This window comes from Sarcophilus harrisii, chromosome 6, assembly GCF_902635505.1.
Source record: "Sarcophilus harrisii chromosome 6, mSarHar1.11, whole genome shotgun sequence".
NCBI lineage: Eukaryota > Metazoa > Chordata > Mammalia > Dasyuromorphia > Dasyuridae > Sarcophilus > Sarcophilus harrisii.
The window spans coordinates 39879116-39896644 of record NC_045431.1 but is presented as its reverse complement, the minus strand read 5'-3'; the positions used below and the strand labels follow the sequence as shown (position 1 = coordinate 39896644).

The following is a 17529-nucleotide window of genomic DNA, read 5'->3' as shown; positions in this document are numbered from 1 at the left end:
CCGTTTATTAACCACCACTTGTCCATTATATTAACCAGCATTTTATATAACCTTTTAGTTTACAAAGTACTTTACATTCATTCCCTCGTTGGATCCTCACAACAACCCTGTGAGGTAGGTAGTGCAAGCATTTTTACCCCCATTTTACAGATGAGGAAATGGGCTAAGGTTACACAGTTACACAGGGAGAGCTCACATTAGAACTCGGCACTGCAATTCCAGTTGCTCTTCTACCACAGGTCTTCCCCAGAAGGCTTTGAGGGATAGCCTACATGCATATTTCTAAAGGCTATGATGGATTAAAAATCCGTGATGAACTTTCAATTCTCTCAGAATATCATGTCTTAGGGCTTCAGCGGGAGCAAGGAGACACTTTGAGAACAATTCATTCTTCCATGGAATGAAACAAAGGGGCAAACTTCAATACACTTAAGCCACACACACACACACACACACACACACACACACCCCCAAAATCCTAGCACCCAGGACACTTTCATCTATATTCACCCAAGAATGTTTTATTTTAAAATGTCACAGTGAATGGAAAAGAGCCATGTTGATTTTTATGTGTGGGCATATGTGTATAGATACATATATGTGCATATATATACACATATATTCACACACAAATTTATTCAAAAAATGTCACTGGCAAAAATCCTGTCCATGACAGGGAACAATTAGCAAAATTAGGCTTCTATTCCCATTTCTACTGTCAATTATAATCATCTGTTTAAACTGAGGTCTGCTTATGACAGGCATTAGTATGTCCAGCAATAATGACAACTAAGAGGTTTGCCTGAATTGTACTGATGTGTGTGAAATATGCCTTGGTCAAAAATTTTCATAGAAAGAGTTCTTACCAAGATTTTATGGCTTACTTAAGCTAACAAATGATTATCCTTTTCCAAAGAACTACTAATAGGCCTAATACATACATTTGCTAATAATTATTTCTGTATTATATATGAAAAAATCAGAAGAAATCATGTTTGTCACCTACACCAAAAACATTATTTTGGCTGAGTTCAAGATGCTTCACGTGCGTGTCACAATCAATCTTTCCCGTTTTAAGATCCACAAAGGAAACATCAAGCAGCTTTTCCATTTCTAGCACCCAGCAAGGAGGCAGAGTCCTGAAAACTCTGGTGAAGAACTTTCTGTAGCGACGCTGGGACTAAAATCTAGCAGTGTTTATTAACAGGGATGAAATAATGTAATCACAAAGCAAATATCTGTAGGACTTTAGAAAGGTCTTGGAAAGCATCAAATGAATAGGAACCCAAAAAAAAGCATGCTTAGGCACCCTGAGCTAAACAGTTACACAAAAATTCTGCTTAGACGTGGTGGCTTAGGAGGGAAAGGAATAGGCAACACTTTTAAACAGCAAAGATGAATATAAGAGAATATTTCATTAATTAGTGGGGGATATGAGTGTTGGAAACCCACAACTAGGAAGTTGTAGCTGCTTGTTTGAAGGTTAGCACCTATTACAGGCATAAATTCCTTGTTAGGTCTCAACGCTGACCTGCTAATAATACTGAACTGCTGTGGGATATACCTCTCACCAAGTTTATGGCATTAAAAAATGTCCATGTCTCTGGTTGGGAGCATCTCTTTTTTTCTGTATGAGATAGGATGTTAAATCAATTCCTTTGACAGAGCACTCTATGCCGGGATAAGCCGCTCACCATACTAACATGGCCATTTCTTTCTTGAACCGAGTGTGCTAGGTCAATGCCATATGCTGCCATAAGAGACACAGAAAGGCTGCATAGTTGTAAAAATAATAATGTAGTGTGAACCCTGCCCCCCAATCTCCTAGAATTATATTACAAGAGAAGAGTGACAACAATTGTCAAGAACAAACTAAAAAAAAAAAAACGCCCTGTGATCACATGAAGAAGCAAAGAAAGGTCCAGGTCCCCTTGCATGGAATAAGGAAGGCTTCCAAGCAGCTTGCTAAGTAAGGTGCTTGGAGAGCTCCATTTTCAGCTTTCTTATGCCTAGTGTATCATGCTTTAATCAGTGGAAGGTGAATGCAACAAGTGCGTCTCCAGAGTCAGTTGAAATCTAGTAAAAAGGTTCCAGTTTGAACATAAGCTAGAAAGAACTTGGAGAATGCCCGTCATTTGTAAAGGGCCAGGGGAGCCCACAAAGAGCAGGGGAGGGCAGATGGTTACAGTGGGCAAACACTCCACTGCTCCCTGTCCTCTTCCTCTGCACAGAGGGACCACCCATGACATGGTCGGGAGAGTTAAGCTGGCACAAGAGTTGAAGGGCATGACATCAGTGGCTCCTGGATGCAGACAGCCCAGGAAACTAAATAGAACATTAAGTCAATTTAAAAGGGGGAAGAAAAAAGCCCTGTTGGTTGCTGTTCGACCTTTATTACGTTCCTGGGGCCTTACAGTGGAAAGAGTTATAAAAACAAACTGTGACATGAATGTCCAAATCACCAGCCTCCTTTTCCACCTTTCTTCTTCTTCTGTTGCTGTTTCTTCTTTGTGGCCGGAGCCCCTGCAGGCTTCTGGTGTCTTGGGGGTATTATATTACTTGTAGAGGCAGATACTGCTGCAGCGCTCCCAGGCCGGGGGGAAGTGGGTGGGCTGGACACAGTTTTACTAGCATCCCTAAAATAGGCCAGATTAGACAAGGCTCATTAGTTTGTTTATTCAACACAGAAAAAGCAAGTAAAAAGTATATTCCAGGAGCCTTGCTTACTTGCTCCAAATAATGCATACACTTTTAAAATGTCATTAAGCCGATAACTTTAAATAGTCATTATATCAAAAGCAAGTGAATAAAGTCTCTAACATATTGAGTGTGTATCCCCACAACATGAACAAAGAGTATCGTGGAATGGGCTGGTATATAGGATTGCAATATTTAACTTTGGAGGAAATATTTATGTAGATAAAACCTAGCTTCATTAAATATACATGCCAACCAGAGAAGAACTATATTTTGCTCTCCTTTGATTAAACAAGATGTTGCTTTCTCTATAGCTTTATTAAAATAAGGGATTCCCATTTCTTTCTGAAATAGTTTTTCCTTCAAATCTGAGAAATAACTTAATTTGGAGAATGTGATATATACAAAGAACAAAGTATTCATATTAAGTAATTGATGGATTGATCAAGAAATTTAAGAGTCAAAATTATTTGAAATTCTGTAAATCTGTAAGTTTTAAAATTCCTAAAAGTGCCAGAGAGTTCCAGTCTCTGAAGGTTTTCAAGTTTCCTTCCTCATCAGCCACTTCAGGGTTAAGAAACTGAGACGGGATCAACAGGGATGAAGACAGTGAAGTAAAGATTAAGTATTGTAGGCTTCCCAAAGTTTGGAGGCCAGAAACAGAGGTCCTCCCTGTGCAGCACAAGTGGAGGGGCCGGGCCCTGGAAGGCAGAGAGCTCTGGGAACACTTCTTTATCGCTTGCTTGCAATGTGACCTCCCTGAGCAAGCCACAAGCTCTCTGCCATTCATTTCTCCGTCATTAACACATAAGGAAGGCTAACACAGCCACAGCGGTGCTCAGATTCTCCTGGAGACACAGGCGACTGCCTGCATTTGCTCTATTCAGTTCAAATCCCCCCCGGCTAACCTCTGGTTTGAGAATGCATTCTCTCACCTCAGACTTACTGAGATCAAATGTGATCCAGCAGTGACAGGCTCCAAACTGGGGACTATAACCTGACCCCAAAGGGCTCAAAGAGTTCAAGAAGAGGAAAGGGGCCTTCCATCTTACCATCACTGCAGCAGCTGGACATGGGACTTACCTCCACTGAATAATGTCCCAACCTTCAAAGCTCCTTTGAGCCACTCAGGGCGGTTATTGCCTAACTGCTGCCCTATGGATGCTGATGGGAGGGTATCATGGGAAAGTCTGGGAAAATTTTCCTTATTTTCCTCACACCTCTGCTTCTCACATCATTCTCCAAAGGGCAGGATGTCCATTCTGTGGCAATGTCCAACAAAAGCTACACGTCCTCCCTTTTCTTTTGGGACAGATCTGGTCCCACAGGAGGGGTGGGTATGGATGCTGTGATCTCCACCACAGATCTTATTACATCATCTTTTCCCCTACTCCTCTTCTGAATCTTCCTATCAATAGTATGCTCATCCTTACAGCCACCCAAGTTTCCTTAGTTACTTCTGATTCCTTACTCAGTGAAGTGAGTGGAGGTGATTCCTTACTCCCCATAACCCCCATCCCAACAGCTACCATGTCTTGTCAAGTTTGCTGCACTGCCCTTGGGCACCCCTCTGCACACACAGGCAGGACCACTTCAAGAGCCTCCTTCCCTGCCTCAAGTTTCACCCCTCTCTTCGCCACTGTCCACACAACAGCTTCCTAAACACAAACCTGACACAAGGGTAAACCCAACTCAATAAATTCCAGTGGCTCCCTATTAACTCAAAGAGCAAATGTCTTTTCATCTTTATCTTACCTTTTTATAATTTATATTTTTGAGTAAGTTTTGTAATTCATGTAATTAGCACAAAAGGACATTCTTATAACTTCTAAATAAGTAACTACACACATGTGGGGTGAGATATGTACATTTTTCTTCTACCAGAGAGGTTTGTGACTGAAAATATTGGGAGGCTACTGATCCAAGGCATCAAATGCCATTCAAGTAGTATACCCACAGCACTGGAAAAAGCCTTCACTTACAGTTCAGACGATGCTGCTGAAGCTGTGCCCTGTGTCCCTTTTCCTATCAGATCCTTCTTTTTGCCCTTTTTCCTTCCCCTGTAGTAAGAACGTTCTCGCATTGGCAGCCAGCGCTCTGGATCAGGGGTAACTTTGGGGTCATAATTCTTGGGTAATTTTCCTATTCAAAGAAAACAAATAATGAAAACATCAATACACATTACAGTTTTATTCTGAAATAAAGTAAGCCAAAACTGGGGGGGGAGGAGGAAGGGGGAATCAAGCTATGAGCAATGATTAGTTTGAGCAATTTCAAGAAATCATAGAAAACTGCCCTAATATCCTAGAACTAGAAGGCAAATAGAAATTAAAACAATCTATCAATCACCTCCTAAAAGATTTCAAAATGAAAACCCCCAAGAATACCATAGCCAAATTCCAGAGTTCTCAGAGCAAGGAGAAAATACCTCAAACAGCCAGAAAGAAAATTTAAAAATCATGGGACCATAGTCAGGATAACATAAGAATTATCACCTTCTACATTAAAGAACTGGAGGGCTTGGAATATGCCATCCCAGAAAGCAAAGGAGCTAAGATTACAACCAAGAAAATCCTATGCACAAAACTAAATACAATCCTGAAGACTTTCAAGAATTCCTTACAAAGATTAAAGCTGGAGAAAAAATATGACTCAAAAGAAGCATAAAAAGGTAAACATGAAGAAATCAGAAATTATAAGGAATTCAATAAGATTAAACTTTAAAATTCCTATATGAGAAGATAAACATTATCTTTCCATACTCATAACTCCTAAAAACTTTATCATTATTATTAAGCCAGTCAAAAGAAATTTGTGAAGGTGCCATGTACAGCAAGGAAAAGATACCAAAATAAGATCAAAATGGGTACATGATTTAGACATAATAAGTGATATAATAAACAAATCTAGGGAGCATGAAGAATTTATTTATGAAATTTATGAATTTATGAAATGACCTAACAGACAGAAATCACCAGAAAATGTAAAACTGATCATTCTGATTATATTAAAAGGTTTTACACAAATGAACCCAACGAAGTCAAGATTAGAAGGAAGGGGCAGAGGTCCCAAACATGCTAGCCATGTGAGGATCCTCTGTCCACTGGACCCTATGTCCGGTGCCCTCCTTATCTCTACCTTCGCCTATAATAAAAACTCTTTTATCAATCTAGCTTTTGAGCCAAAAAAAAAAAAAAAAAAAGATTAGAAGGAAGGAAGGAAACTGGGGAAGATTTTTTTATAACAAGTTTCTCTGACAAAGTTCTCATTTCTCAAATATATATAAAGAACTGAGTCAAATTTATAGGAATTCAATTCATTCCCTAGTTTGAGAAACAGTCAAAGAATATGAACAGACAAATTTTCAAAGAGAAACCAAAGCCATCTACAGTCATATGAAAGTATGCTCTGAATCATAAATCATAAAGTAGATCTAAAGTATAATTTTCTCATTTTTTTAAACAACATAGCTAATATGGAAATATTTTGCATCATTTCACATGTATACTTCATAAACAAAAAAAAAAAGTAATAGCCTTCCTTTCACTTTGCCCTGATCAGACCACACTGCAAGGATGATGTTCAGTTTTACATCTCACGCTCTAAAAAAGACACTGATTAATTGCACAGCATCCCAAGGAGGGCAATGATGAGAATCCTGAAGCTGTCAGGAGAATAAGTTAAAAGATCTGGATCATTAGGATTAAAAGTTTTAGGCTAACATGGCAATTTTATTCAAGGAAGTAAAGAGGTATTATAAGGAAAAGGAATCATATTAGTAATTTTGACTAATCCCAGAGGGAAGAATCAGGAATAATGAATAGAATATGCAAAGACAAAAATTTAGTCTTGATATTAGGAAAAATTCTCTAGCAATTAAGTGGAATTGCCACAGGAGATGGGTGGTGCCCACTCCTTGAAGCAGAAATTAATTAAATATTATGTTTGTAGTTGTTAAAGTCCTTTTCAACCCCAAAATTTAATGACTTTGACCTTTTTTTGGGGGGGGAAGAGGGAGACCCAAACACCAAACTTAGTCTGGGGATATTCTCTAATTTAAAAAACGTGGTTAAGGGGGTCAATATTCAGTGAGAGACTTCTCTCAATTGATAAGATTTCTGAATCTTACATTTATTTCTGTCACAATATATTCATCTAAGGAATCATATTAGTGCAACCAGAGCTTTAAATACATATGACAGTGGTGTGAAATAACATGATTCTTTTTGCAATCTGTATTTATTATAGGGAAAAAGTAAGAGTACTTTACCACAGTTTATCTGGAACTAAGTTCAGTAAAGTCAACTACGCCAGACCATAACCTTGACCCACAATCTAAAGAATACTTATTTCTACACAAAAAACACAAGACTAGTTAATCTATAAATGCTGATGTGAAGAGTACTTGGATGGAAAATATATAGTGTAACGATTGTCGGTAATGTGAAAAAACACAATTTTAGCTAAAAGGAAATAAAAGGAAAAACAATTGTTTCTTCCAGAGGATCTCACTAAAAGGTAGAAAGAAAACTTGATTTTATCTAAAAGTAATTTATTGAAATATATAAAATGAATTTACCTTTCTTTTTTTTCTTCTTTTTCTTTATGTCTCCTTGCCTAGAAAAAACAATAAAAACATCAAATATTTATGAGCATTTATTGTTTGCAAGATATATTGCAAGAATATAAACTATGAAACTTCCCCTCTAAAACTTACAACTGAGTGAAGAAAAAGCTATCAACATTTACATGCATGGTACAGAGACTAGACTTTAGAAGAAATGACTAATGAAAAACATTTTTAGTAAATATTTCGCACACTTTATCTGTAGAGATAAAACCAAAAATAGAGTATGAACAAACTTAAGGGTGTTTGAGTCAGTCACCTTAATTTATATACAATGAAACTAAGACCCTGAGATGTTCATCATTATATTAAGGTCAGGATCTGAACTTGAAGCCAAGTCCTGATTCCAAATCCAAAGCTTTTTTTCCCCACTATGTAACATGCCGTTCTATACCTAACAAGAATGCAGATAGAAAAACTATACACTTTTATTTCAGCCTATTTTGGAGAGTTGAAGCAAATTCAGTAAAAAATTCCAAAACCAACTTAAAAAGTTAGTAAATATCAGTTAAAAAAAAGTTTAAATAAAATTAAGTGACCGTTTCAATTCAAAAGCTCCATGATCAAAGGATTATCTTTTGCATAAGCAGGTAGTCTAATTATTAGAGTTGAAATGAAGCTAAGAGATTATCTAGCCCAATCCCCTTACAGTTGGCATGAGGAAATAACCCAGAGAAATTAAGTGATTTGTCCAAAGTCAAATTATTTGACTAGTTATTGCCAGAGAAAGAATTAAAAATCAGATCAGATCTCTTACTCTTCTACTACATTCAAGATATTTTTTGCCAGATATTTGTTTTTTATCAGCTTAATGATTCTCCCTACAATTTCATCCAAGGAAACTAAAAAATGGAAGAAGCAACTTTTTCTGATAGGACTCAGAACTTTCATTCCAAAATTGTGCATAAAATCAAAATTATTATGAGATCACAGATTTAGAGTTAAAAGAATTTTCAGAAATCATCTTGGCCAGCTCCATCATTTTACAGATAAGAAAACTAAGGCCCAGGAAACTCAGACAGCAAAAAGCTGATCAGAAACTTAGGAGTGATACCAACCCAACATTCTACCCACTAGGCTGAGATTCAGGTGTTTAATGAAACATTTATACTGCAAGTTATACCAAAAACTTAACATTGGATGTGGAGGCAGAGGGAGCAAAGAACTTAGAAAGAGATTATGTGGGGAAAAAAATTTCTATTATTCCCCCAAATCTAGTCAAAGATATATATTAAATAAAAAAGGAAAATCATGAAAATGAAGAAACATTAGAAAATCCCCAACAAAATGTGACCTGAACTTAACTAAATGGTATTTTAGGGATCTTGATTATGCTGTAAAATTGGTGCCTCTAACAAAAGAAAAAAAAAAAAAAAAAAAAAGGAAATAAATTACATGGGAAAAGAAAATGGTCATCCACTTAATGTTAATAACTGCACTTGAAAGTTGTGAAGGAAAACATTCCAAGAAAAACTGAAAGAATAAAAAATATGGCCACTTTTGGTTTTGTTCTTTGCTAATGTTTTTCAAAAGGTCTTTTATTAGGATTAACAATGAAAATCATTACCCTTGTTCTTTCAGTGGGTTCTCTCCAGCAAGCTTCCCACCTTTCTTCCGAATATACGTGGCACCATGGGAATTTTCAAGTGCTTCTACGTCTACTTTCAGGGACATGCTATCTGAGGAGGGTAAGTGTTTACTAAGACTGTGGCAAAGAGTTCAGGAAAACAAAATGACCACATGTAAGACATGTGTTTTCATTAACAGTCTCATTTTTCAGTGTTAGCAAATAAAGTTCTGAAATACCAAACAGAATAAAAATTTAAAAAGTGTAATAACATCAGCAAGCTGAATTATCAAATACATTTATGTACCACATATTTTTTAATAGCTTTTTATTTATAAGTTATATGCATGAGTAATTTTTGTACCACATATCTTGATAAAATGGCAAAGGCAGCAGGGCATCTGAATCCTAACAGCACAGCTTAACAAACGCACCATTCAAAACATCAATCGATCCTACGCACACAGAAGGGAAGGAAGGGATTTTATGGGTATGAGGATTAAGATCTATCCAGGAAAAAAAAGGATACACTTTTGCCTTCTCAGGATCTACCAGTGAATAAGCAGAGATAAGCTGTGCCAAAGTGTGAACATCTTTTGGATTTTGCCTGAGGGAAAAATGAAAAAGTTAAACACAAAAATTCCAAACATATAAATTAATCAACAAACATTTATTAAGAGCCTACGTGTCATATAAAAAAGGCAAGCAAAAAAAAAAAAAAAGCAAAAGTTCACGGACAGAAAAACATGTCCTGTCCCATCCCATTCCTCTGCACCTACTTCCAAAGCTGCTCCAGGTCACTAATTGCATCCTTCTTCCTCCCATATTTGAGTTTGAAGTTAGCAGCTTCTCTTATCAAGGACAAATGAACAGAAGACTTTGGCTGCAGGTTCATTAAAAAAGGAAAGTTTTAGGCAAAATATATTTAACAAATGTTACTGAAGTTTGTTTCTTCATTAAATCCTCTATCTTAGCCTTTGACTTCCCCCTCCCCAGCCCATTATTTGAAGATCATTTAAAAGAGAGGGGAAAAAAAAAAAAAACCAAACAAAGCTAATAAAGAGAATAATATCCAATGTAAAAAAGGTGTATTATGTTCATTTTTAAGATAATGTCTGAAGTTGGGTGCATTTTTCCCTAGAAAGTGTTACAAAAAAAAGATTTCCAGAATAATCCATCAATTGTACACCAATATTAAAGCCATAATGTAGCTGAATTGTTATTGCTAACAACCCTGTAGAAACCAGCCACTACCTCTCTATTATTTTTAATCATTCCAATTGTATTGTTAGGGTCAAGTCTGGGAACAGACCCTTCTACTTTCCTGTTATTGGCTTTGGGAAAGAGGAAGGGAATACACATTTATCAAGTACCTGTTATATGCCAAGTGTTTTACAAATATCATCTTATTTGATCCTCAAGCAATTCTGGGAGATAGTTACTATCACTATCCCCCATTTGCAGTTGATGAAATTGAGGAAAACAGAAGTGACTTATCCAGGGTGACGCAAGTGCCTTTGCTAAGTTGAGCACATTTGAATTCAGGTCTCCCTGACTCTAGGCTCTCCAGCCCAAGAAAAGCAAGTACTGCTGGGTATCCCAATAGGAGGGAATTGCTCCAGGGTTTTTATCAAGTTTATAAGCTGAGGACAACCAAATCTAAAGTCTTTTATTGAAAACAACTAGAACATTCCTGGCAGAGTTGCTGACCATTTAAAAGAGGAAAATGGGGTTTCCATTGGCAGCTTTTATTACTCAGCATGTATTTATCTGAACCTTCCACTACAGTCCCAGGGGGTTGCCCAATTAGGGGGAAAGCTTGCCAACGTTTCTGTACAGAACAACACACTGTTAATCACGCCCACCTAGCTGGTTCTGAATAGTCTGGCCAGAGAGCAGGACCATGGTCTATCAGAGCAAAGACTAACCATCTTCCCAGACAGTGAATTACTATCTACACAGTCCATGAAACACAATGACTCTGGGAGTCTGGGACAGTCATGACACCCTCCCTCCTGACAAAGGGAGACTTTCCTGGGTTGTCTGAAGCTGTGATGGGACACCGCCCACTCCAAAGGGAGTGCAGATGCCATCCCTACCGCGGCTCTCGTCATGTAGCTGCACCGGGCACATACTCTAAGAGCATTTAGGACAGAGTGAGTGCCCTCCGGCGCCATCCCTGCCGGCCTCACGTGCCTCCTGGTTAGGAGTGCAGCCTCTTGGAGGGCACTCAGCTAAGGGGCTTTGCCCAGGCCACGAGAGTGACCCATCGGAGGAGGGCCCTGGACTCACTCCCACTCGATTCCAAGGCCAGCTGCCAGCCCCTAGGCTACACTGTCTTTCCTTTCGTGCTTCTCAATCCATCGTAGGGTTTTTTGCTTCAAGGATGCAATGTGATAATTGCCAAAAAGGAGATGAGATTTCCATCGCTTTATCTAATCTTATTTTGAATTTTTGTTTTCACAACTGAGTATTTTAAAACTAGAATCAGAAAGATAACAAGAAGTCCAACTATGCTGTCAGCACACATCCCTGAAGGCCAGTTTTCAGAGTCTAACTGTACTTTTTCCCTTTTAAAAATCATTACACATACAAATATATTTAGAAAAATCACACATGTTTAACCTATGTTGGATTACTTGCTGTCTAAAGGAAGGGGATGAGGGGAGAAAAATGTGGAATGCAAAGTTTTGCAAGGCTGAATATTGAAAAACTATCTTTGCATGTATTTTGAAAAATAAAAGGCCATTATTAAAAAAAAAAAATGAAGTCATTACAAATACCGCATAAGGCATTGTCATAGGGAGTTATTGCCATTAAGAAATCAACTACAAAAAGAGATAATTACTAAATCCAGAGGAGGGCAGGGAAGAGAAGAACATAAAAGGGAAGGGAAATAGTAGAATTACTTATAAGTAAACTGTCATAAATTTTTTTTTAAATCTTCAATAGTGCCAGTTCTTTGTAGGGAGGAATTTTACCTGTACTTTAGAGAAATTCAAATAAAGTTTAAAAAAAAAAAAGCACATCTAGAGTTGGCAAGAATCTCAAAAACCATAATGTCAATCCCTTTAAATTATACAATTTAAAATGTATATTCAAAAAAATTTCCCAATTAAATTTCCTTACCTGGTGAGTCTGATACCACTGGATAGCTTGCGTAAAGACCTCAATGGCACTATCTATATCTTCTTCATGACTGTACATTGTTACTAATGCAGACACCTATATGTAAATTTTAAAAATTAACAATATACAGTAAAATTCATCATGAATTTTCTAGAATTTTTTCTAAAATCAAAAACATTGAGGAGGTGACAGTCCATAGTCCATATATTCTGCTTTCTCTGTCAGTAACTATCTCATGTGTATTATATATTAGGGCTAACGAAATCACTTTCTTCCCAAAAGAATTCTGAGGGGAAAAAAAGACTATCAAATGTTTTATGAAAAGCAAAATTATTTAAATAGTTATCATTCCATTTTTCTAAAGAACATAAAGAGTTAAAACTTTTACAATGAATATTTAGAATCAACATTTACTAGCGCTGTGACAATAAGCAAATCATATAACCTCTCTGGGCATCATAATTCTAATTTATAAAACTGGTATCTGGCACTATCCCCATCACAAGGCTATTGTGAAGGAAGAGCCTTCAAACTCTGTAAGATAATGAATTACTAATGCCATGCTTCCATGGCAGAAAACCTCATGATCTGAGGACAAGGCCTTCAATAACTGCCACCTATGAATCAGCCTCCCTGGAGGACTATCTTTCAGGGAATAAATTATTTTGGCCACAATTCATGAAGACCATTCAGAAGTGGATGATCTTCGAGGTGAACCTCTCTGAATTACAATTGTTCCATGATTTGCTGTAGGTCATTTCCAGGGAATCTCTGATTCCACAGAATCCAAGACCTTCAATTTACTTAAAAACACAGATCTCGCTACTACAGAAACTAGGCCTTTTAGCGCTCTGTCCTTATAGAACATAAAAACAGTAACCCAGCATTAGATTTCATGACAAATTTCTATCAAGAAAAGGCTCTCAAAGTATTTGGAAAAGTCATCAGATTTTGAAGAATTTTTGATTGGGCTGAAATTTAGAATTTTATTTCTTAGTTCCCATTGTTACTTTGTAGAAATTCATTTAACTGTTATTCTTAACAAATGAAATTTCAAGGAAATCTTTTATTTCTGAGCAAATAAATAACAGCCTATTCTTCATATTCAGCAAGAACAGGAGAAAAAAAATCACTCTTTCCTTCCAAAGTAAAACCTACAATTTCATGATTAAAATATGGCACTGTTACAAAGAAAGAATTTCCAATCCATAAAACACTCCAATAATCTAATGACAATCCTTCAGATCTCCTATGGTAGGACTGTCACAGATGTATGTTTACATTGTAAAATAAGGATCAACAAGGATATTGCATTTAAATCACATGAATAAGCAAATCAAAATAATTCAATATCTAACATTATATTGCTCTAGCTATGAAGAAGAAATTATAACTGAGAACAAATATTACAAAATCAGGACTCCCCAATCTACCTCATTTTATTGTACTTTGAGAGCTCTTGAAATTACTACAAAGGACCATAAGTAGGCTAAACATTATTATACTGAGTTTTCTTTCCCATAGAGAGCTTTGTGGCTTCTAGATGCTCAAATGAAAACATTTGCTCAACCTGCAATAATCAACTGTCCTTTAATATTTTACCTTTAAAAGCAACACTAATGTACTATGGGTGAAGCTGTGAAGTGGCCCAATCATCCTGAAAAGTAATTTCAAATTATGAAAAAAAGGTGCCTAAATGTCTATACACTTTGATCCGGAGATTCCACTTGTACATATGTGCTTCAAGGAGGTTAATGACAAAGGGAAAGGTTCTAGAGACACCAAATTATTTAAGGGAAAGCTGTTTGTGATAGCAAACCACTGGAAACAAAGTAGATATTTACTTTGTGGAGTATGGCTAAACAAATTGTGCTTCAAGAAACAAGGAACACAGGATAACTACAGAAGCATGGCTACCATATGTCCAATTTAACCTAACCGCTGTAGAAAAACTAGCTAATGAACTTTCTATTTAAAATTTAGTGCATTATTTAATGTAGAACACAAGTTAAATGATGAAAATTGCTTTAGTTACTTCAGGCAAGTATAATTCATTCAAAGTAAAACAAAATCTTAATTCTTTTTGTTTTTATCCAAGTCTGTTAAATTTTTGATCTGATTGTCTTGGCTTAATGATGTGCTGATTTTCCTAAGCTCAAAAAATCTTTCTACAGAATGAGGGCTGTTGGCATACTGAAAACAGTTATCATATCGTAGCAGTATAGATGTTTGCTTGCTTTTTGTTTCTGAAATTTGTTTAAAAACATAAAATTTCCTTTTACTTAAAAAAAGAGCAAACTATGGAAAGACTTAAATACAATGATACAAAGTAGAATAAACAGAGATAGTAAAAGCATATACATAATGATCAGAAAAACATAAATGGCAAAAACAAGCACAAAACAACTGAAATGAAATGCAAACTATAAAAAACAAGTTTGACCTCAAAGGAAAAAGAAATTAAAGATCCCTTGCCCCAATCCCTTTGTAGAGGAGCAAGGTGGGATCTGTGAATATAGATTTTGTTTAGTTTGATTTTACTGAATTGTTTTTCTATTCTCTCTCTTTTTAAAAACAATAATATTTAGGAATAAAAAATGTCTCTAAAGGGAGGAGGAAAAATATAATCAGAAATATTTGAGATAAAAAATACTTCTCCACAATTTCCTAAACCTGTACTTCCCTCTCACAATAACTTTGTAGCACTTTCATTTGATTTTTTAAAAGAATTTGCAAGAACTCACAAGTGCAAAACTGTTTGTAGCAGCCCTTTTTGTGATGGCAAGGAACTGAAAATTGAGTGGATGCTCATCGGTGGGAGAATAGCTAAGTAAATTATGGTATATGAATGTTATGGAATATTATTGTTCTGTAAGAAACGATCAGCAGGATGATTTCAGAGAGGCCTAGAGAGACTTACATAAGCTGATGCTAAGTGAAATGAGTATTATTATTATTATTATTATTATTATTATTATTATTATTATTATATAGTATTATTATTATCATCACTATTTTCAATAGTGAGGTGATTCAGGGAAGTTCCAATGGTCTTATGATGGAGAGAGCCATCTGTACCCAAAGAAAGGACTATGGGAACTGAATGTGGATCACAACATAGTATTTTTCACCTTTGCTGTTGTTTGCTTGCTTGTTTTTTCCTCTCATTTTTTTCTTTCCTTTTTGATCTGATTTTTCTTGTACAGTATGATAAATGTGGAAACATGGAATAATTGCACATGTTTAACCTATATTGGATTGCTTGTCATCTACGGGAAGGTAGAGGTGGGGAGGGTGGGAGAACAACTTGGAACACAAGGTTTTGCAAGGGTGAATGTTGAAAATTATCTTTGTATGTATTTCAAAAAGCTATTGCTTTTTTTTTTTCCTAAAATATTTTCAAAAGATCAGAAACTATTTTGCTGAACCCTGCTTAGATAAAGTATTTGGCCACAGTACTCAATATATGTCTGTGATATTTCTTACACAAGAAATAAACATGCCTTCAGCTAAAATTACAGAGCTCCATGTTTAACCTATATTAGATTACTTGTTTTCTAGGGGAGGGGATGAGGAAAGGGAGGGAGAAAAATTTGGAATACAATGTTTTGCAAGGGTGAAACCTACTTTTGCATGTATTTTGAAAACATAAAGCTATTAATAAAAACTTTTTTAAAAAACTGAAGTGCACAAGTGACAGTTCCCAGTAAGCTCCTATTTCATTTCCTTTTTCCATCCTGAATATGTCAGTCATAACTCACCATGCCTGGTTTATGCTTTAATTCTCCTATACTTCTCAAGATTAGACATGCTTTGGTAATATTACCTGAGGATAGAATAGAAGCAGTATCTTATGAAAAATTATACCATAAAAATTTTATTTTTTACTATTTCTTTAACATTCTATCTTTTCTAACCACAAAGAAATGAAAGGCAACATTTCACATTAACTTTTAATTTCTAGTTAACTTACATTAACATCCTTTAATTTCTAGTTAACTAGTCTCCCCGTGAAAAACTACAAAAGATCATGCTCCTCTCCCCAACTCTAACAATTCTTTGTCTATAATTGTGTAGATACTGGATTGATAGGCAGTGTGGAGTGGTAGACAGGGACTTGCCCTTAAAACTCATGACCTGACTCAATCCAGCCCCTAACAAAGAAGGCTGCATGACTTTCGGTGCCTAGGGGGCAATGTAAAAAATTACTCTGAAAAAATAAATGACTTCCTTTCCTTCTGATCTTTTATAAAACAATCAGAATGAGGGGGGCATCCCCACCTCCCACTCCCCCAACCTATCCTAATCAGACAATGCATGCAGAAGTCTGCCTTGGCAAGGAGATGGGGCTGAAGGAGGAGATAAATCTAGGTCTACAAGGGCTAATAGATTCAGAAAGCCAGCGTCCTTGACAAAGTCATTTCTACTACTTGACTCAATCACTCAAATATGTGAACAAAACATCTACACAGATAACATACATAAAGGCGCACCTGAGGGAGAGACCAGGATTGAAGTGCCTAGCCCCGCTGACCCTGGGCAAGCGCTAGAGCCTTGGTTTCCCCATCTGTTAAATGGAGAAGGGACCTAAGCTATTTCCAATTTCTTTTCACTTATATGATTCCATGAGCACACTTTGTCTACAGCTTTTTAATATTGTCAAGATAATGCAATAAAGATCTCATCAAAAGACCAATTCACTGCTAACACTATTAGACCGTTTTGGGATCTCTCAGCCCTTGTTTCATTGTAAACAAGATGATGTCACAAAACTGACAAACATATCCATACCTTGAGCAATTTTCAGCTGTGCCATGGTCAATTTAATTTCTGCTGCATTGGCTGGATGCTGTTCTGAGAATTCCTAGTATTTTTGGAGGGAAAAAACAGACACTCATCACACATTTTATTTAATAATCTCTCAACTACCTAATCTTTTAAACAGCTTTCCTTCTTTCTTTCTTTTCTTTCTTTTTTTTTTTTTTGCTGAGGCAATTGGGGTTAAGTGACTTGCCCAGGATCACACAGCTAGGAAATGTTAAGTGTCTGAAGCCAAATTTGAACTCGGGTCCTCATGACTTCAGGGCTGGTGCTCTATTCACTGCACTACCTAGCTGCTCCTCAAACAGCTTTCAATGAACACAAGTTGGACACAGTTAGACACAGAAGTCCAACCAAGTCCTACTCTGAAAGACCATTAGTTCCACACATGTTTTGCTCAAAGGTGTGCTATGGAAAATGAGAAGCAGCACAACACATTAGAGAAAGAACTAAGATTTTGGTCCGGAAAAGTCTAACTTCCAAACTTACCTCCAGCTCTCATTGGCTGCGTGATCATAGGCAAGTCCTTAATCTCTCTGAGCCTCAGCTTTCTTATTTCTAAAATGAGGGTAACAACTGTACTACCTCCCTCACAGGATTGTGATGATCAAATGTGCACTGCTTTGTAAAGCTTAAAGCACTACATAAATGCTAATTCTAGAGGTTCTCTTTACAAAAACAGAATGAT

At 36.5% G+C, this 17529-nt stretch overlaps 1 protein-coding gene across 1 annotated transcript in view; it reads right to left on the bottom strand.

The window, feature by feature from the left end:
• Positions 1-1856: 1856 nt before the first annotated feature.
• Positions 1857-17529, bottom strand: part of SRP72 (signal recognition particle 72) — a 32385-nt gene continuing 16712 nt past the window's right edge. The window contains exons 11-19 of the mRNA XM_031943324.1: positions 16812-16884; positions 15782-15846; positions 12021-12116; positions 9671-9774; positions 9421-9498; positions 8892-9029; positions 7277-7314; positions 4680-4839; positions 1857-2636 (exon numbers count right to left, since the gene is read on the bottom strand). Coding sequence (XP_031799184.1) covers positions 2459-2636; positions 4680-4839; positions 7277-7314; positions 8892-9029; positions 9421-9498; positions 9671-9774; positions 12021-12116; positions 15782-15846; positions 16812-16884 — 930 coding nt within the window. The 3' untranslated portion in view covers positions 1857-2458. The remainder of the gene's footprint in view (positions 2637-4679; positions 4840-7276; positions 7315-8891; positions 9030-9420; positions 9499-9670; positions 9775-12020; positions 12117-15781; positions 15847-16811; positions 16885-17529) is intronic.